General features: G+C 39.9%; 1 protein-coding gene across 1 annotated transcript in view; it reads left to right on the forward strand.

Annotated features, from left to right (window-relative positions):
• ZFYVE26 (zinc finger, FYVE domain containing 26) overlaps positions 1–20,214 on the forward strand; it is a 49,122-nt gene that overhangs the window by 5,434 nt on the left and 23,474 nt on the right. Inside the window, exons 5-21 of the mRNA XM_009883481.1 lie at positions 1,024–1,154; positions 1,996–2,160; positions 3,417–3,505; positions 3,796–3,956; positions 7,101–7,283; positions 7,877–8,530; positions 9,937–10,026; positions 10,742–10,810; positions 11,443–11,594; positions 12,920–13,118; positions 13,441–13,704; positions 13,887–14,006; positions 14,281–14,445; positions 15,405–15,632; positions 17,040–17,145; positions 17,945–18,684; positions 19,217–19,413. Coding sequence (XP_009881783.1) covers positions 1,024–1,154; positions 1,996–2,160; positions 3,417–3,505; positions 3,796–3,956; positions 7,101–7,283; positions 7,877–8,530; positions 9,937–10,026; positions 10,742–10,810; positions 11,443–11,594; positions 12,920–13,118; positions 13,441–13,704; positions 13,887–14,006; positions 14,281–14,445; positions 15,405–15,632; positions 17,040–17,145; positions 17,945–18,684; positions 19,217–19,413 — 3,713 coding nt within the window. The remainder of the gene's footprint in view (positions 1–1,023; positions 1,155–1,995; positions 2,161–3,416; positions 3,506–3,795; positions 3,957–7,100; positions 7,284–7,876; positions 8,531–9,936; positions 10,027–10,741; positions 10,811–11,442; positions 11,595–12,919; positions 13,119–13,440; positions 13,705–13,886; positions 14,007–14,280; positions 14,446–15,404; positions 15,633–17,039; positions 17,146–17,944; positions 18,685–19,216; positions 19,414–20,214) is intronic.

The following is a 20,214-nucleotide window of genomic DNA, read 5'->3' on the forward strand; positions in this document are numbered from 1 at the left end:
TCTCAGATGTATATGAAGTTTTTATTGGTTCAGCTACAGCTCAGGGTTACCTGTGTTGGAGGATGTTCCATTTCAGTCCAATAACTACCTCAGTAATCCCAAAATGTCCAAACCTCTTAACATTGGAAAAGAAGACTTCTAGCAGTGGAAGGAGATGTGGAGTGGCCCAGTATCCCAGCTGGAAAGAAGATGCTGTTACATTGCCTGCTCACTTGCCAGAGCCTGACTGTTGTTTTTGTACGATAACTTCAAAGCTTTTGTCCCTCCCTATGACTGGTGCATTTAGTTGAGGGTCTCAGTTGAAGGTGAATGGCAAGTGGTGCCTGTGCTCTTGTCAGGGAAATGGCAGGTGAGCATGCAAGGAGGGAAAAGCTAGAATGCCTACCCTCTTTTGCTCGTCTCTGTACTATGAGGTGTAAGTCAGTGGCGTTTGTATCCTCTCTCCTCCCTTCATTCGTAGGGATTGCTGAAGGGAAGTTCAGGCTGATGTGGTGTGGCAGACTCTGATTGTGTTTCTGATAGTAACTACAGTTAGTGCTGCCTCATGGGGGAAGAGAAGTGGAGATACGGATACCTTCACTCTCACTGGGAGTAGTTCAGTTCTCACTTTGCACCAATTTCCTGTGCTGGACGAGTCTTTTAAGGCCCTGCAAAGCAGCATAGTGTCTCAGAGCACAAGTGAGAATTCATGCAACATACAGATAAGATGGGTATGACTGGAGAAAGAAAGGCAGTGTGACCTGAGCTAATGCAAACAGCCTGTGTGCTGAACAGGCTCTTGCTATGTTGATAGCTGTCCAGCAATTTCCTGGTTTCCTATTGGACCTGTTTGTTTTCTATTAAATTTCTCTGCTTGGCTTTCTTGTCCCGTTAAAAATATCTGAGAGTCTTAACTGTTAGCATGTAACAGCTGGTTAGTATTTGAGGAAATGTTGAGTGTTTCTCAGTTTAAATTAACAGCAATTATGCTTCTTTCAAAGGTACCACTCTGTACTGGAAGGTAATCTTGCGGTGTTTTTTTAGGTTCATCTGAGCAGCTGGATATGGAGCGAACTGTGATGACTTTGTTCGCAGATCCCAAAGAGGCTGCTTCTTGGAAGACAGCCTATTTCTACTGCTTGAGCAGCAGCAAGCACTTTCTGGAACAGATTCTGGTACGGCCATGAAATCATATAGAGGGAAACCCAATGGGGGCTAAAGTCAGTTCCTGTGTTGAATGTATCTTGATGGTGCGCAGAAGCATTTTGTATTGAAAGAGTGCTTAATAAGGATCATAACTTATAGGAACAAGGAGGTAACTGGTGATAACTCCCCTACTTTCTGCTGGCTGATGAACTCAAAACATTCAGTGGGATTTTTGGAAAAGCTCATCTGCATGCAGACTGAATATTAGATCTTCAGGATTTAAAAAGACCGGTGTTCTGTTTGTAATTTTGTCGGATATGCCACTTGATTTACCCCATGACCATTGCTTTGCTGTTCTGATGCTGGTAGACTTGGGGCAATGACACTAGTTTGCATGCTAAAATTTATAAAGAGCTCAAAGACCTGCAGAAAAATACTCTGGTATGAATTAAATTACTTGAATGTGTTTACATAGATAGAAGAAATAGAATACAGGCAGGTTGTCACTGTTAAACTGCAAGTTTTCAAGGTTCAGCGTATTTGCACTTCTAGATAACATGCTCATTCAAGTTTCTTAAATTATGCCCTTGCCAGACACATAATCAATAGAAAGAAAGTAAAGATAATGTAGGGAGGGAGTGTGAGTTGGCTCTGTAGTAAACACTTGAAATGAGGGGTTGTTTCCTCATGACAGTTTTACTGAAGAGTAACCTGATGGCTTGGAAAATACAAGGTTAGGGAAGTTCCAGATGCAGAACTTTCCTATTTTAGTGAAGCTGATATTGAAGTGATTATTTGCTTACACAACCTGCCAAGCATTATGGGTCTCTGCATTTGGAAAGATAAATACTACTTCCTTTTGTTTTCTAGGTGACTGCATTAACTTTACTGAAAAGAGAAGACTACTCAGGCCTGAACAGCTTATTGAGGAGAGAATTTAACCCCCTTAGCCGCCTCTTGGTATTGCTAGGATGGACTCATTGTCAAAGCTTGGAATCAGCAAAAGCATTGCTATGGACTCTTCACAAAACTCAGGTAAATGAGCAGGAAGCTAGTGGCAGTATCACAGTCTGAGTCCAGATAATGCAATTTGTTTGCTTAAATTGTTGGTTGGGTTTTTGAATGGATTTTTTCCTGGCTTGCAAAAAAATTAAAAAAAACCCACCCAACTTACAACCTCAAATTGTGACAATCCGAACTGCAAGTTTTCTTTAAATAGACAAGTAAAACGGTGAGTTTCCAGTGAGAAGGTTAATCTTTCTCAAAAGGGAATTAAAAAGCGAAGATGTTACAGTTGTGTGTAAGTAACATCATTAGACACTTGCCTTTCTTCGTACTCTTCAGCTGTGAAGGGAGTATGGTTGCCCAGAAGATTCTGAAAGTTTATCTTCCATGAGGTCTTCAGCCTTTGCTCTTAACATAAGAGAGAGAAAGAAAGCAGTGGTTGTTGACTAGTTTTGAAAAGAGCTGGGGGACGTTTAATCAGTGTCATTTCGTCCAGTGAGTCATCCCTGGATAGTGACTAATTCTGGTCGCAACTTGAGTTCAACAACAGGGTAGCTTGGAAATTTCATGTACCCATTCTCAAAATGAACTGAGAAACGACAGGAGCTGTGACTGAAAGATCCACCTTGTTTGGGGGTAGTCTTCGTCTTTGAAGGAGGGAGAGGATTCTAACTCTGGGGGTGTAGTTGCAGTTCAGATGATGTCTGCCTGCGGGCAAGTGGCTTGCATGACAGAGGTGGGCAGACAGGGAGCCTTTACTGCTGGATCATTAGCACAGATCTAGGCTGGTATTGCCTTAAGGGAGTTACCATCTATTGGTAATAAACTGAAGGTCTGTTCAGTAGCCTCTGCGAAGTGAAAGTCTTAGATCTGATTTTAGCAGGCAGGCATCTGTAGTAGAATAGGACAATAACTGTCTGCTACCCAGTATATCATCTGTTCTGGTACATGGATTAGTTCCAGAGGTTAGTGTCTTGGACTGTTATTAGGAAGCCTTAATTTGCATTTTTGAAAGCTAATCTTGAAAAGGGATGTAACCACCTTTCCATGGTCTGTAGGTGTGTTTTGTGGAGGCTGACTGATTCTGATGGTCCTTCAGAATAGCCTTTGTTTGCTGGCTTTGTTTTGTTAAACAGTTTTATTAAAACTGGCAATTTTCTGTACCTGAAAGTTACCATCTGCATAAAGAAGTCTTATGAACATCCCATATGTGACACAGGCTTGGTTCTGTTGTCTGACTAGAGGATTTGTGGTAAAGGGATTCTTTTATTTGTCTTTCCATTTAGGATCTGTGCAATGATTCAGTACTGAAAGATTTCTGTGATGGGCTGTGGGCTCAGGTGGAAGTTCTTGAATGGTGCATACAGCAAAACAGGTAAAACGATCAGAAGGACTTTTTCCAAAATGTCTTGCCAAATCTGCCTGTTAGCCAATTTATGCAAACAGAAATTATGTTCTTTTCTGTGAATCTTGGCTAATCATCTTCTAGTGACTGTATATCGCAAGCTCTCAAAATTGCTTCATGGGCATTAGTTATGCTATTGGTTTTTATTTTTAACTGCCGTAGTTTGATTGAATCAGAGTTAGAGTGGAAGATATTACTTTAAACATGGCTGAGAGACCTAAATCTGTTTGTGCCACCTCTTTGTTTGTTCTCTCTTGCAGTATTACTATCCCAAGGAAGGTTCTTTTGCAACACTTGCACAGTCTAGATTGCCACACTGCAGTGTACTCTCTTCATCATCTCACTAATCTTCTGGCACTGAATGAAGACGATGTTATTGAGCTTCTTCAAAAAGTTCCTGCTAGAGACCAACAGATGCAGGGTAAATGTGTAGGGCTGTAAGAACACAGAAAACCCCCGATCCATTGAGTATGTGCTGCCAGGAAGAATCTGTTCTTTTGACCTACTTCTGTAAATAAGGAAGATACCACTTATCAGCTGTTTTGTGGAAGAAAACTAGAGAGCATGTGGAAATTATTTTAGAATCCTTTTAGGGAGTAAATTATCTCTCAAGAAAGAGTTGTGAGATCTCTTTGATCTCACAAGGACAGAACTCCAAAAGAGCTTTTTCAAAATGGTAACAAGACTTCGCACGTGCTCATAGTATGTGCTACTCACTGTAATTTATGTATGGTATAATGCCCTTATCTTAAAAAGTAAGTGTAAGTTTTGGATTTCAGCCATCTGTGTACTTAAATTTAAAATCAAAGGGCAAAGCCAGATGAAATTGACAGTACCTCATACTGTAACATCTTCATTTTTGAAAGATACAAAACATTTTGGGTATTTTTTTTCCTTTTAATATTAAGTCTTACCAAATCTACTTTAATATTAAAATCAGTCAGGCTTACCTACAGGCTATATTTACATCCCTCTTGCCTTACTTCTCTCCTCTTCCCATGTTCCAATTTGGTGCCTAAAATGCCAGAGATTACTGTACATTTTAATTCACTTAGAAGTGACTCTCGTTGTACACTCTTTTGATTGTGGCCTGTGTCCAGTTTCAGCTGCTGCTATTTTAATGCTGTTTTCTGATAGGGCCTCTTAGTAACAATACAGAATCTCAGTCTTCCTGCATATACTAGAACCAAAGACGCTGCAATTTTTCCATCCTTCTATGGATGTGAATTTGCACATGTGTAATTTCAGCCTGAGTTGTGTGGAGAGCTCTCAGTAATGGATGTTGCACAGATTTTCCAGGTTGCCTAGCGAGAAGCAGTTTTCTCTCCTTTCAGTATCATATTGTTAAGATGTTGGTTTCCAGTCCTATTTTTACAGCTTTTGGTGTTAAAATTATTGTGACAGTTGTCTTGAATAGTCGTTAAAGACATAATGGTTGAGACTCTATATAGATTTCCAGTTTCAGTGTCTTGCTTTCTGAAATTAATTGTTTTGTTGTTGCTGATGTTGGTTTGTTGTTTTTTTTTTTTCAATCAGTTCTTACATTTTAATTCTTTTCTGCTTAAATTCTGTCAAAACCTTTCAAAAACAGGAAGAGGCAATCCCATCGTATCTTTTGGGAACTGTGTGACTGTAGCAAAAGTAGTCTAGCTGTGGTTTCTGTTCTTTTTTCAGTTCACTTTAATTTACGGAACTAGCTAATGGAAGACAAGTCCCCTCTCTTCAGCCCAGTGATTATTGTAAAATTCAGATAATTCTATAAACATGGTTTAATAGAATCTCCTTTAAAATAATCTATTTTGAAACTTAAAGGGAGAAGAGGAGTCATGAAGTTTTGATTTGTCTGACTTTGTAGTGTTAACAGGCCTTTTTCTCCCCTCACAGCATGTATTTCCCCTTCTTCCCCTTCTATCTGACACACACCTGTCAGCTGCAGTAGTGAAACCGAAGTAGTGGTACTGGTTGACAGTTGTGTTCAGGCAGCCTTCGGATCAATGCGTAGCACTAGCTTTGTTCAGTCATTCTAACAAAAGAAATGATGGGCGGAAGTTTCCTCATGAGTTACAGAATTCGAGAATAAGGTGTTAATATTTCTGGCACAGGAAAAACAAGTGCTTATAGTTAAAGGGTAGTTCTTCAGTATTGGTGCAGGGAAAAGGATTGGTTTACATGCGGATACTGACACAGACTCACGGCATCCAAGGGGCAAAAGTGTATTAAACTTGCGTTTGATTACCAGTGTGTATCTTGTATCTGTAGATAACTATTTCTCTTTTTCAGAGGACTGCATTTATTGGCTCTCTAGCTTCACCTGCCTTAATTCCACTTACAGCGGTGGTATTGAGAGCTTTTTGGATGCTACATATTAATGTAGAGTTGCTGGTGAATTATAGCATTTTTGTGGCTGTGTGTGTTCTGCAAAGGATTTGTACTTTGATGATTCCCCAGTTCTGTCTGCTGTCTTCATTATAGTTTCCACCATTGTCGCTGTTTAGAATTGCAGTGATAGGGAATAATTGGTTTCAAACTCTTTGCACCCTCAGGGCTTTTGTGCTTTGTAGTTTTGCTGGTGCTTTTCTTTGAAATTGAGCCTTGTCGAAGACAGTGCTGAAACACTTTCTAGGTCATGCTATTCAGTCCCAGAGTCTGGATGGGGACATGATCAGTACATCACACTAGTGTTTTGTTTAAAAAAACCATTTTGCTAATGCTTCCCCTGCATGACAATAGGCAGAGGGACAATCTACCCCTTGTTTAAGAATATAGGATAGTGGATGATGATATGACTTCTACATAGTTTGCAGCTCTGATGTTCTGTTGTACTAAGAAGGGATCATGTCTGTCATGTGACACCTTCCCTCAAAAAAAAAAAAAAGCAGAAAAGAAGCAAATGGGGGAAGGAGTGGGTGTAGTACTTCTCTCGGTTGCCTTTATGATAAAATGTGTGAAGGAAACTGTGGGACTGTACTTTTTCTTTAATTAATTGCAGATTGTATATGATCTATATGGCCAGCCATTGCGGATAGAATCAACCGCGATATCTATTTACTAGTACCAATCTGTAGAGGTGGTAGTACTCTATTCTCACTACAGTCATAGCCAGTCTACATTATCCTCCTACTTATCTGCTGTGTGGTAGAACACAAAATTCTAAGAGTCTGTACCGAGACAGCTCCTGTCCCTGTGTTGTATATGCAGCAATGTAAGTTAACCATGTACCTCTAATGAGACTCACCATGAGCAGAATTTGATCATTCTGTGCTGTAGCCAGGTCCTGTAACACAAATTCACAGAAAATTTCCTTTTCAGAAGGGGATCCAGACCTGACTTCTCTGTGCACATCTATTATGTTTTGGTTTTGGTTTTTGGTTGGGTGTTGTTTCCCCTCCTCCCCACCCCCTCTCACCCCCTCAAATGTCATGAGATAACAGTGAGATAGAGTAAATATGGGATGGAGGTGACGCTGGGGAAGAAAGACTGGGTAAATATTGCTGTGTGGGAACTGTGGGAAAACTGTTTTCTTGTCTACCTCCTACACCCTTACCACCCTTATTTCACTCCACAGCGGCAGCACTCCCTAACACCCTGAGTCAGCAACGCAATCTGGCACTCTTTCGAGCATTTTGCGCCATGAAATATGCTATCTATGCTCTCTGTGTGAATTCACATAAGCATTCCAAGTGCAAAGATTGCGTACGCAGCCTTCTTGGTGATATTCCTGAAGACGCAACTTTTCAAGAACCAGCAGGTGATTGGCCTCCTTTCTCGGGTTCGTTAGCTTGTGGTTCTCCATTTGCTGGGCTCTGAATTTCATTTAGTATTGGGATAATATTGCATCCTGTGTACACGTGATGTTTTTATTCCATGGGCTATGAATGCTTTGCAAACACGTATAATGGCATTTCTTTGAGCTGTTGTTACCTTTAGTAATAATAGATATGAATAAACTACAGGCCTTGTTCTAAAATTTAAGGTAATTATATTAAAAATATGGTGCAAAAAGAAGGTGATATTAGATGTAGAATGGTAGTGGCGTGGATGCTTTTGTAAGAGCTTATGATTTCCCAGAGCTGAAGTTGTTTTAATGGCTAGAATGAGTGTGATCTAAGTTTGTACATCATTGCACAGGGTGATAATTGGCATTACTGGGAGGGAGGAGGCACGCTGCCTTTCTAAATGCAAAATATTGGGTGTGTATTCACTTGATTTCTGGAGGAATGGTCAGTTCTGAGCCTCTGGGATGGTTCCCTCTTCTAGGATTTTCTTAAAGGGCAAAGGGTGGAGAAAGGAACTCCGGGAAAATGTTGTAAATGTTCTTTATTTTTGTTTTTTATTATACAGATTGCTCTTCAGTATTTTCTCAGTACCTTGTGAAGTGTCAGCAGTTCTTAAGGAGTGTTCCTGCTCCTCTGCGCCTGGAGGTTTTGGAGAACATCTTCTCCTTGCTTTTTGTGTCCTACAGTGACCTCCATACTGAGACTCTTCTACCTGAGGACTATGCAGAGGATGATGATCTTGACAAAAACAGTACTACTGTGAATGTAGAAGGCAGTGCTAGTCGGCGGTCTTCCACCTCGGAAAGTCCACAACGCCTAATAGAGGCTGAAAAGAAATTAGAGAGGCATCTGCTGGCTGCACGGACAGTTCACACAGATACCCAAGATCTTCATGAGTCGATATTAGGTCGCAAAAGCTGTGAAACCTCTAGACTGAACTACCTGGATCTGAAACACTTCACCAGTGGTGTTACTGGATTTTTAGTGGATGATGTGGCCATGGATGCCTTCCTCGCATTGCTCCTTAACCATCTGGAAGAAATTCAGAGTTCTCTCCCATGGGACTCCAGTAATGTGCTACGTGAGGAGCTGGAGCTTGTTGAGTGCTTGAATCTTTCTGCAAGCAGAGATGCCTTTGGAAGTCGTGTTTTACAGTTTTCCAAATACATTTCTGAAGCTCACTGGCGATACAAGGTGGTGATGAGTAACAGAAATGCAGGTAGGCTTTATATCTGGCACTTTCTGATATATCAACACTGTTCTGTGACAGCTGTCCAGGCAGTGATCTCAAGAATAAATTCCCTGAGCATCTTACTGAGGGAGCACATTTTGCCAAGTGTTAGGAGAGTGACTTGGTGGGACATCACCTAGTTCTTGTGCCATTCGTCAATAGGAGTAATCTCTGTTCTAATAAGAAAGTGTGGGGTTTCTTTTTCTTTTTTCCATCTTTTCTGTAGACATACTGCTTCAGTTTGGCTGTGTTTCTTCTGCCGCTTTGTCACAAATTATGTTGACAGTGCAGTAATATGAAGGGACGTGGTGGTTTGTGATCCAGTGCAAGCCAGATAGACTCATCTCATTCATGGAGAGAGTGTTGATTTAGCTTAGTCTGGAAACATGTTAGGAACGTGTATCAGAGGAAGCTGGATTATTCTGGGATGCAGACCACTTCTCAGGAGTAGCTAGAACAACACACTCGGGAACCTATTTCCCACCCTTCTCCATATTCTAGAACTTTTTAGCCCTGCTGCTATCAGATTTCTGCTTGTGCTGTAGTGTGGCTTATTGTGTGTCTCAGACCATGCAAAACCCATGTCCCAAGAAGGATTGGGCAGTATGGACCTTAAATGTTCCAAGTTTCCAAATCTGTGTTCAACTATTTCTCAAGTCTGCCTCTATAAAAGAGGGGATGTGATGGGACTTATGTTTGAGTAGGCAGTCCTCAGTGTTTATATTGGTCAGGCAGCAGCTTTCTGTGGGATTCAGAACTTTTGAGTCCTGACTTCTGAAAAATGATGACAACTATTGGGGGAATATCTTTCAGGGAATGGTGGCTGGATTTTCTTGACGCTGCGTATCTCTTGGATTTTCTGTCACAAGGGCTGGCACCCCCATTACTTCCTCACTTCCAGAATTGTTGAGTGGGTCAGGGTTCAAACTACCCTGCATTACTGAAGAACGCAGTTGTTTCAGCAAAACCTTAATGACAAATCAAACTCTTTCTTTTACTATTTTAATTCTTATTCTTTTCACCTTGTTTCTAGCTCCTTCTGTACTTGGACTATACCTATTTCCCTGTAAAGTTAGAATCATAGAATCATTTAGGTTGAAAAAGACCCTTAGTACTCATCAAAGGTGTGTAGAAGGTATAGTACATTCCAAGCAACATTGGATGTGGATGTGAAAAACACAATATTAGTTGAATTGCATCAGAAGTACTTCAAGCTGCTGGTTTAAACTTGCTGCAGAAGAGCTCTTAGCTGAGATCAACTGTATTTCCTTTGGAGATTTGCAATCATAGATCTATCTACATAGATCTGCCTATAGATTCTTTAAGGTAGACAAATAACTGTGTTTATGGCCTGTTCAGCTATTTGGTAATGTTTTTGTTTAAACGTTTCACAGAACATCAGCTTGCAGCTTCCAGGAGATACTGCTCTTTAATCAGGTGCTCCAGCTTTAAGAAACGAAGTAGATCTCAAAGGTACAAGACAGGTAGGTTGAGAAAGTGACTTAGAGAAGACACCTCTGAAATGTGCATAAGTTTGCTGAGCTCATAGCTGAATGCAGTTAGATTTTAACGGACTAGGAGTGGAAAAATAGATTTATTTACTTTAGTTTTCGAACTGCTTTGAAGTGTATTAGTCTAGTTCCTCTTAATTTAATGTTGTTTTCCTAAAGCTCACCTGTGCAACTAAAAGGTAATTAATTTCAAATTCAGGTAATAAAATAACTTCTTTTATGCATAGTCTGATTTGGGGCAGGGGAGAACTTTGCAACTACAGTACCAATTCTCCCCTTTCTCCACCATATCCAATGACTGGTATATTTTCATTCATATCACAATAGTATTTAGGATGTGAATTTACTGGAATTTGTGGCTTAAATTGGCAGCCTTAGGGGAAGGTTGGGTTCCTCACCCTTTCCTCACCCCAAAATCCGTCTGTTTTTGGAGTGGGATGTTCCAAAATAAGAAGCCTTAAAGTATCTGACATGTGTCACTGATGGGCCACCCCAACATAATCTGTTGCCTGGCATTTTCTTCAAATCAGCAGTTTTTGCGTTTATTGTAGACATCAGTGTTGGCTCATTTGTGAGATACTCTTGAAGATCTCTTGTGATTGCCTGATCTGTTATTTGCAGTAAGTTTTAATTACCTTGTCTAGAAAAAGTGCGTTTAATGTGCTGGTTTTGATTGTTTCCATTTTAGATGGGAAAGAAGGAACTTCCAGTCCGTCATTAGAAAGTACAAGTAGTGAGCTAAGCACCAGTACCTCAGGTATTAAGACACCAACGTAGTATTTCTTTGCCTTGCCAATGTGCATGATGAAGTATTTGTTTATCTAGTTAATGTGAATTATTGCTGTATGCGGGACAGAATTAGAACTTTTCACTTCTCAGAGCTCCCATTTTTGGCTGACTTTTTTCTAATTAGAATAGTAATGTTATTCTGTAATAAGAAAATTAGATTTTTTCTTGATAATTTTGGCTTGTAGGAAGCAGTATGCAATGTAGTGATGTGCAGACCATCAAAGAAGCTAATAGGCTGGTAGTTCTGTAACCTAAAACATGCTTAGGCCTGCTAAATTGATTTAATAGGTCCAATACTTAAGACTTCTTCCTTTATCTATATTGAACCAGTGCCCTAGCATCACATGCACAATACGTAGCCACTAAACAGTATTACATGTGTATGAGATCCAAACTGAAAATTCTGACCAGATAGTGAAATATTGCGAGAATTTTTAACAAGATGTTTATGTTGACCTCTTTACCCAAAAACTTCCTTGCGACTCTGCTCCTATATTTTTGTGTTAAATATGTGAAGTACTGTTACCTGATAGTTGGCTGTTATCTGGTGAAATGTTTTTTTTCCATAATAGTGTACGGATTAATTCTGTTGTCTTGCAGAGGGAAGTACCAGTAATGTGTCTAGCTCGAGTGATTTGGAAAGCAGGGTGAGACCACAGCAGCCAAACCCTCTCATTCCTATGATGCTTTCCCCACCAGAATCACTATTAGTTTCTTGTGTTTTGAGGGGAAACTTCGTAGAAGCCCATCAGGTAAATGAGTTGCATGTATTTTGTGCAAGTAAAAATCTGATTTTGTATTGATATTTGTGGTTGTGATAGCTGATGAAATTCCTGCTCCTTCTGCATTAGTAAGCATGGGGCTGAAGCATCTGTATTCCAAGTGAAAGGGTCACTTCAGAAGTAAAAGAAAGTGAAAGAAACAAAGATATTCCAAACCAATATCCCAGGGATGCTCTTGGTTGTTTTGTTTTTTTTTAACTTGGTATATAAAAATGCTTTCTCTAAACCTGGGTTCTCAAAGCATGAAAATGTTTAATGAGAGCTGACCAAGCTCAGTGTTTCAGCTGAATGAAGAACACAAAGAGCTCATATGAAGCTTCATGAGGAAGCAGCATCTGAACTGTTACGTTAGTCAGTGCATCAAAACCATGATGCTTTGGCACTTGTAAACTCCGCAGAAACATGCAAGCGTATTCCTTACTCAAAGCGGAGCCAAAGTGGGGATTGCATTTATTTGAAGGAGGTATGTTTTGAGGCTGAATTCACGGTGCTGAAAACAGGCAGAAAGACTTGAAATTCACAATCTGCACATTTGTAGTTCTTTGCTCACTCACAGCTGTGCATAGCTTTCTCTATGTGGCTTTTGGGCTGATGCTCTGAAAAAACATCTTGAGGTGCATCAGTGATTGGATCCTCTGCAAAAAGCAGTGACTTGGCTGAGTCTCAGATAGTGATATTGCAGCAGTTAATATCATATAAGCATTGCATTAGCAGCGGGTTACTGCTTAACTCATTAGTTCTGTTTGATGTCAAGCACGCCACTTCATCTTTTCCCTACTTACAGGGAAAAGAAGCACTTGTTTTGCTTTGTTACTTTGAATTTCAGTATTGCTGATGATAAAGAATTCAGCCTTGGTTTGTTTTCTGTTGTTGATTTGATAGTAGGAACTTGCACAGCTGTGCTTATCTACTCAGTGTTTAAATTTCTAGAAGGTATTCCTTGCTGAATAGAATTTGTTTAAAATAGTCTATTTTTAAGGCCTAACTTTATAGATTTCTCTTGTTACGTAGTGTATTGAAATCATGCAGAGTCATTCTGAAAAGTGTGGTTGGCAAAAATTAATTCAACTCCAGCCTTGCAGCAAATAATAGCTGAGCTTTATGAAAACAGTTGAAAAATGTCTTTAAGGTCCTGTTTTTCAGGCACTTAAAAGTCCCTAGAAAAACCCCCACCATTTCAGCCTTCTGTGCCTGTGGGAACGTTTTTTTTGTTCCCTTATCTCCTCTAAAAATCCCCGCCTTTGAAAACTTCTTTTGACGTGCTCTGTAATTACCTCTGTTTATATTTTTGGAAGGTGGCTTTGATGTTTAATCTGGATACTTCACCATGCTATGGTGAATTGGTTTTCATGGAGCGCTACCAAGAGGCGGTACAAGAAATGGCAAGAGTAGAGCACAATATTGAGAATCAAGCATCAGATGGTACTGGTGGCATCAGGAAATCTGGCAGTGGCCGTTCAACACTCCAAGCGATAGGGAATGCAGCAGCAGCTGGTAAGGACTGGGATTTTTTGAGTTCTTGTCATAAAAGGTGAGGGAGAAGTGGAAAACAGGAGAAAGCAGTTTGAATACTGTCTTAATGAGTGCAAGAATTCTTCAGAAGAGTAAGTGGTGGTTCTTTGACTTAGAAGGAGACTGAGTGCTGAAATTTGCTGTTGATGCAGAATGGATAAAACTAATTTGGCAGTAATTGGTCCATGAAGCAGGCCACCTATTGAATTACTTTCCTAAAGGATTAGAGAATAATTATCCATGGCATGATCTGAGATAAATATGCTATTTAATTAGTGATTGTGTGTTTTGCTGACATATGTAGGTATGGTATTTTATTCCATCTCGGATGTTACTGATAAATTGCTTGCAACTTCTGGAAGTCTTGCCCCTACTCTCCAAGAAAACTTTTGGATCAGCAACATCCAACTGGAACATACTGATCCTCTACGGGAAGTCCTTGAGGACCTCAGTCCTTCAGCAATGGCAGCGTTTGACCTAGCTTGTACTCAGTGCCATCTTTGGAAGACATGCAAACAGCTTTTGGAGACAGCAGAAAGAAAACTGTACAACAGCCTTGAAACTCGGGGTAGGCTTTTGATATTTGTGTTAATCAACATGGGTCTGGGAGCAGAAAATTCCTCTCTATGACGCATTGTTTGTGCTAACATCCAAGTCTTAATTAAATCTCATTTTGTACTTTCATGTTAGTTTCTCCTTTTTCCACTCCTAACTTTTATTTTGTCCTACTTTGTGCAATGACTTTTCCAGGCCACCGACCTGACTGTGTTTTACTACACTCTGAAGGTGTAAAGGGTTTCCCAGCAGTTCTCCAGCAAATAAGTAAAATTCTCAACTATTCCTGCACATCACAAGGGCAATCCAAGCCAGGTAGTATGCTTTGCTGGTAAGATTTTTCTGTTTAAATGTGTGCTTAAGTCAAATTCTTGCCTTCTGTTGCAATGTAAAATTTGAACTTTCCATTTTTTTAGCTTAGTGTTTAAAACAAAAAGGGGGGCAGGCAAGCTCAAGTCTGAATAAACTGAAGCACTTTGAATTTGGCAGAGTGGTTGGTTATCATCCAATTTTGTTTCTGTGGACGCTTCTCTGTGGAAAAATATTTGTGTCTTTGTTATAGTTGCTGTTTCTTTCTCCTTCTTTGTAGAGGTCTCAGATGAGAAAATAGGAAGTAATTTTCGATGCAGTATTGTAGACCTTCTGCAAGCTTGCTACCCTGCCTTGACTGAAGAAAGTATTACTAATGAAATTGTTTTATCACAAAATCTGGATCAAATCCTAAAAGCACTGGCACATGTTGAACGTCCTGTGGGTGAGTTATTTTTGTGATCGTGAAGACTGACAAACGGATCTAAATTTTTGTTTTAGCCTATCCAGACAACTATAAATCTAGTAGTAATGCTCTTTGACATATGCATAAATATGTAATTTTGAAATTATAAACGCAAAGTGTAGAATTTATGTGTAATTCTGATATTCTGAGCATTTATTTTCAAAGCTAAAATTGTGAACTTACCAGAGAAGAAAGGAAAATACCAATGAGATTATTTCTTCTATTTTTCTTCAGTCCTAACAAGGAGTTCATTAAGTTTATTTTAACCTGACAGCTTATAGACAATTAGATGTACCCTTACTGTTGGTTTGTTTGGTTTCGTTTTTTTTTTAACAAAAAAGAGATAAACTTGTAAAACCATCGTAACATAATACCTTCTAATTTTCATAGCGCTATCACAAAAAGTCTTATCCTTTTCTGAAGAAGTCTTCCACAGTTGCCTTTTATTCAGAGCTTTCTTCATTATATAGCACTGGGATGTTTTCTTATGGTTTTTTTTTTTTCCCTCCATTCACCAAATTTCCAAAATTAAAGATATTGGTATGTTTAATGAGCAAAAATTTAGGAGCACTGTAATGGCTAAATGTTACGGAGCACAAAGACTGGTCAACATCTGTGTTTTAGAATAAGCTTATGTGTTAATGACATGCAACTAGGTATATTTTAGGCCTGCCTTAATATATTTCTAACTTGTCAGAGGCATGGTTACCAATTTAGATAAACCATTAATTTATTCTGCTGTGAAAATTTCTCTTGCTTTCAATAAAATTATTATGCCTAGACTGAAATCTGTAATTGCAGAGAGGAAATTAGGCTAAAGTATTTCCCTCTTTCTTTCTCTTTTGTCTTTTTTTTTTTTTTTTTTTTTCCCTCCCTCTTCCTTTTTGGCATTTAATACTTACTTGAATCTTGGATCTATGTCTGTTCTTTTAAACCAGACTCTAAAGGGACCCTGCTTGGCACCTTGGTGGAGCAGGCCTCTCTGAAACCTGCGGAGCTGGAGAAGCACCTGGTTTGGAATCAAACACAGCTCTTGCTGAGGACTCTTGACCAACATGTCCAAGCCACGCCAGAGAGCAGCATGCAGACAAACTTTGTGAAGGCCTTCTTCGACTACGTCACTACACTGGCTGCTGTTGTGTTACGAAGCCTGAATGCAGAGCTAGGTGAGGGGTTTCTGCTGGAAAGTCTAAGCCTAGGTGAAGATACCCAGACTCTGTAGTGTGGCCTGATTCTGGAAAGTACTTGTGTAAAAATGGTTCCTTGCCCAAGCATGCAAACTACCTGTGCATAGTCAGTTCTTTTGATTTCAACTGATTATTGCACTGCTTTTTAAATTTTACTTATTAACACCTAGGCCACGCACAGCTAAGATAAAAATAGCTCACGGGAGTAGGAAAACGAGAACAGCAATGCTAGCTACTGACCCAGATTCTTCAGTTTGTTTAGACAAAACAAACAACTCCCGACCTCCAAAATCCTGATCACTACTCAGTAAGGCAAGATTGTTTTTTGCATCCACTGGATCTGCATGCAGTGCACTTTTCTGCTCCCTTAGGGGCAACCAGCGCCCTGCTGCTCCACAGAGATAAGAGCAGACTGTGTAGAAGGCTGTGCAGAGGTAATCAGGCAGAATTGTTTCACAGAATCAGCAGATGATGGCGGTCCATAAAAAGAAGTGCACCATCAGCACCTAAAGCTGTCAGAAGAACAGAACCATTCACTGTGACAGGAGAAAAACCACTTGTCTGTTTTTTAAAGTTGACACTAATGAGCTATATTAATATAAAATACCACAGTACTGATTTCAGAGAATACCTCCCCAAGAGGATAAGAAAAAAGGGCAAAGATCTGTTTTCAGACATGCTGGTTCAGCTCGGGTCACTACCATGCCAACCATAACTTCTCCATGGACATGATTCAGTCCTCATTGACTAACTGCCAAAGCCAAAAAAAAACGCACAGTATTTAAGGACTGAGTGAGTTTTGGGGAAACTTTATGGTACTGGAAGAGAAAAGGAAAAGGAAAACTTATGAGAATCTGTTCACAATTACTCACCATAACTCAGTAGTGGATACAAAGGCTTTTCAGCAATACTTGCTAGGGTTTCGCTCCTTTTGTAAAAACAGATGTACGTCTATGAGTTCCCTCTGCCTTTGCTCACTTTGACTTGTATAGACCATGGACTCACTAATCTATATCCAGAAACCAATACTGCACAGTTTGTCTGTCATCACAAATACATGTTTTGGTGAAAGTTTGAAGTAGAGCTGATAAACTGAACCTAGATCTTGCTTAAAGGCCAAAGATTCTCCATTCTGCCTGTTTTGGTAATAGGACCAGTAAAATGTGAGCCAGTGGTGTCAAGTTTGAGAGGCATATCATAGTCACAAATACCTTGCAGGTTACTCTGGATTTTACCACACTAATCTGAATGTTGTCCTTTGTGAATTTAGTCAAAGAGGTTTCAGACTCAGGCTCTTAAAATCAGTGTTCCAAAAACTTGGTTGATGTATTCAGCTAATGTGTTTGTATTATAATAAATGTTCTGATTTTTTTTTTTTTTTTAAAGATGTATCTGCAGAAGTGAAAGTGGGGAACCCTTTCATACTGTTACAGCAGAGTCCATCTCAGCTGCTCTCCCAGCTTGTGTTTGAGAGACAGGTTCATCCTGAGAGGTCGGTGCTCTTCAGATTATACTTCTCTAGGTTATTTTGGTGTTGATGACTTTGGACCTTAGCTATGACTGAATTCTTCTCTGGCTGCTTAGCACAGGTAGTAGTGCAGCCTGCTGTGTCCCACCAGCCGATCACTTAACGCTGCAAGGGTTGGTGTGTCAGTGGCTTCTCTACCAACCTGAAGATTTTGGATAGGGAAAACTGCGGCTTCGTATTTTTAACAATTACTGTCTGTTGTGAAGAGAGAGTGCATTTATGTGATTTTTTTTTTTTTTTTTAATGGAATGTGTGACAGTTCAGAGCAGTAGACTTGGAGCTTAGCAATGTAATAAAATAAAATAGACCTGTAGGGCTGCTTAAGAATATAGCTGGGCATTGCTTTTGCCCTGGTCAGCAGGTAAACTGGATAATCTAAGGTTCTTCCATCACAAATTATGAAATTAGGCTGGCATGGGAAGTGCCTGATTTGATGAAGTAGCTCTTAAAAAGGTGCGCACTAATAGTGAACCATTTTAGCATGTTGCATTTAGGTAAAAGTCAATGTTTGAAGAGTAAGTTCCTTTTCTTTGAACGAATGGCAGCATAAGCTCCAAGTAACTAATGTTGTGCTGTATGCATTTTTTTTTTTAATTTTTTCATACTGGGTAAACATAGGATATGTACTCTTCCCCTGTATGTACCTTTGAAGAATATTAGAGGGCTTGTGTTCACAAAACATTTGGAAGATTTATGAAAATATGTAATTATAAAGTACCTTTTGTATGTGTTGGGTAAGTTGGTTTTGTTTTCAATCCTGCAGGCTTTCTTCTCTCCTAGCTAAAGAGAAGTTGAACTTGAATGTGCAGCAAGTTATTGTTAACTGTTGCTGTGAACCACTGTCCTTGTGCAGTGCAAGGCAAAGCAGCCAGGCAAAGTCTCTTCTGATAAACATCAGCAACTTAGCACACCAGTGTGCCTACCACTGCCTGCCAGATGTTGAAATACCTGTTCACAATTCTGCAGTGACCTCTGAGGATGTCTCCACTCAGGACCCATCCTTTGTGAATGACTTGAGCCAGCACACACTCACTGCCTCCTCCCTGGACTTCCTAAAGTCTCAGTCGAAGCTAATGGCCACAGTGGCATGTCTAAGTGCATCTAATATACAGAAAATTCCCAAATCAAGTTTATCTTGGATGGAATTTCGGGGCAAACGGGAGGTGCCCTTAGGTTTGGAACAGATTTCCAGGGAGTGTGAAGCATTGTTGAAGGAGTTCCCATTATTGGAACGATTTCTTCTTACTATGTTTGAGCCACTTCAGCATCATCAAGAGGAAAGTAGCAGTTTGGCTACTGTCTTCTCTGGCAAGACATACATATCTCTGGTTCTCCTAGGATTGCATTCCTCCACAGCTGTTAAGGTATTAATGGGAGTCTTTGAACAAACTCTTGCTGCAAAGGATTGGGACAGAGCTCTGAAGGTCTTAGATCTGTACAGTCAGGATGTGGAGGAGCTGGTCGATGTGAAGGATGCTGTGCTGAGCTGTGCAGCTGCTGAAGGTAAGAAGGATTAAGTCAGGCTTTTTTCCCTGTGATCTCTTCCTTTTTTTCTTTTTTTATGAAGAATACAGCCCGGAGGCGGAAACTAAGCTAGTGGTCCTTGGGCAAATCCAAAGACAGAAACAGATCCCTTCCCTTCCTTCATCCTAGATTTGCTTTCTCTGATGGTGTAGTTTCTGTTTTGCAAATGTACAAATCCTGACCAATTTCTTACAAGAGAACTGGAATGCATCTGCAGTGTTATTTTTATATGAAGAACTGAGTACTGTTAATAGAACATCTCTTACAGCAGTGTCATTGTCATGCATGGATGATGTATCCTGTGAAAGGAGATGCCGTTTGGAGTATAAAGATAGTAAGTGTCCCATGCTAACTTTGGTTACTTCCCAAGAGTCTGACACTTGGGATAAATCTAGTATAGACTTTTCAGCTCTGTACTGTTTCTTCTGGTGATAAATCCTCATCTGGATCGCATTTTTTTTTCCAAATTATAGAAACTGAGTTTCAAACTAGTGGTTTGTTTCCTCCACAGATAAGGATGGTTGGCAATACTTGTTCCCAGTAAAAAATGCAACGTTGAGAAGTAGGCTGGCCCTGCATTATCTGGACAAATGGCCCCTCGACGCCTGTCTGGAAATCTTAGCTTATTGCATTTCTGAATTGGGGATAACTGATGAACTAAAAGCCAATCTGCAGAGCAGGAAGAAAGAACTTCAGGTTTATCAAAAGGTATAAAGTCATTCTTTAAGTAACCAGTGAGATGAAATAGGCAGCAGGCAGCAAATAGACTTGTCTTTTGAAACAGCTTTAGCCCTTCGTTCTTTTTTGATCATAAAAGATTTTAAAGTCTTTCATCCAAAATTGCTCATGTATTTTCAGTGCTTTAGTATCCAGTTAACACACTGCTTCCATTCTTCATAACTTTCCCACTCTCCTATTAGCGTTCAGGTCTGCAAACATGATTAGACATAAATGTTTGTGTGAGGCTGCTTTTTTGCAAAGTACGTTTTTTCCATTCTGTACAAACGCTAGAGCCTCTAGCAGCGCAGATGTATCAGGTACGCATCGTGTACAAGACTACTGGTCTAATAAGCATGTCTGTATTGCAGTCAGTTCTGGCTGAAGATACTCAAGTTAAGTCAGACTAGCTCTCCTGGAGTTCAACACCAACTGAAAAGCCAAATGGAGCAAAAAAAGGAATCCTAAATCCCTGCTGAGCTCTGTCTGGTGATGGTTCTGCTAACTGACAGTTAGCTCAGTTGTCTCTCTGTTAGTGCCAGCAATGTCTGCAGTATACGTGTACTTTTTAATTCATAATTATTGCCATCTAGTCTTTGAAAAACCTTCCCTTACAAACATGCTTTGTTGACTTATACCTCTGAGAAAATTGCGTAGTCTTTTTTGGAGTGCAAGTGCATTGTGTCATCCCAGAAAAGGGCTAGTGATAAACATGAGCCTCCTGTTTGACTTTTTTCATTGTATGAATCAACTGTTGATGTTATCAGCTCACCTGTTCTCTTAGACTTAATG

The sequence above is a fragment of the Charadrius vociferus genome, unplaced genomic scaffold (genome assembly GCF_000708025.1).
Source record: "Charadrius vociferus isolate BGI_N301 unplaced genomic scaffold, ASM70802v2 scaffold34, whole genome shotgun sequence".
NCBI classification, from domain to species: domain Eukaryota; kingdom Metazoa; phylum Chordata; class Aves; order Charadriiformes; family Charadriidae; genus Charadrius; species Charadrius vociferus.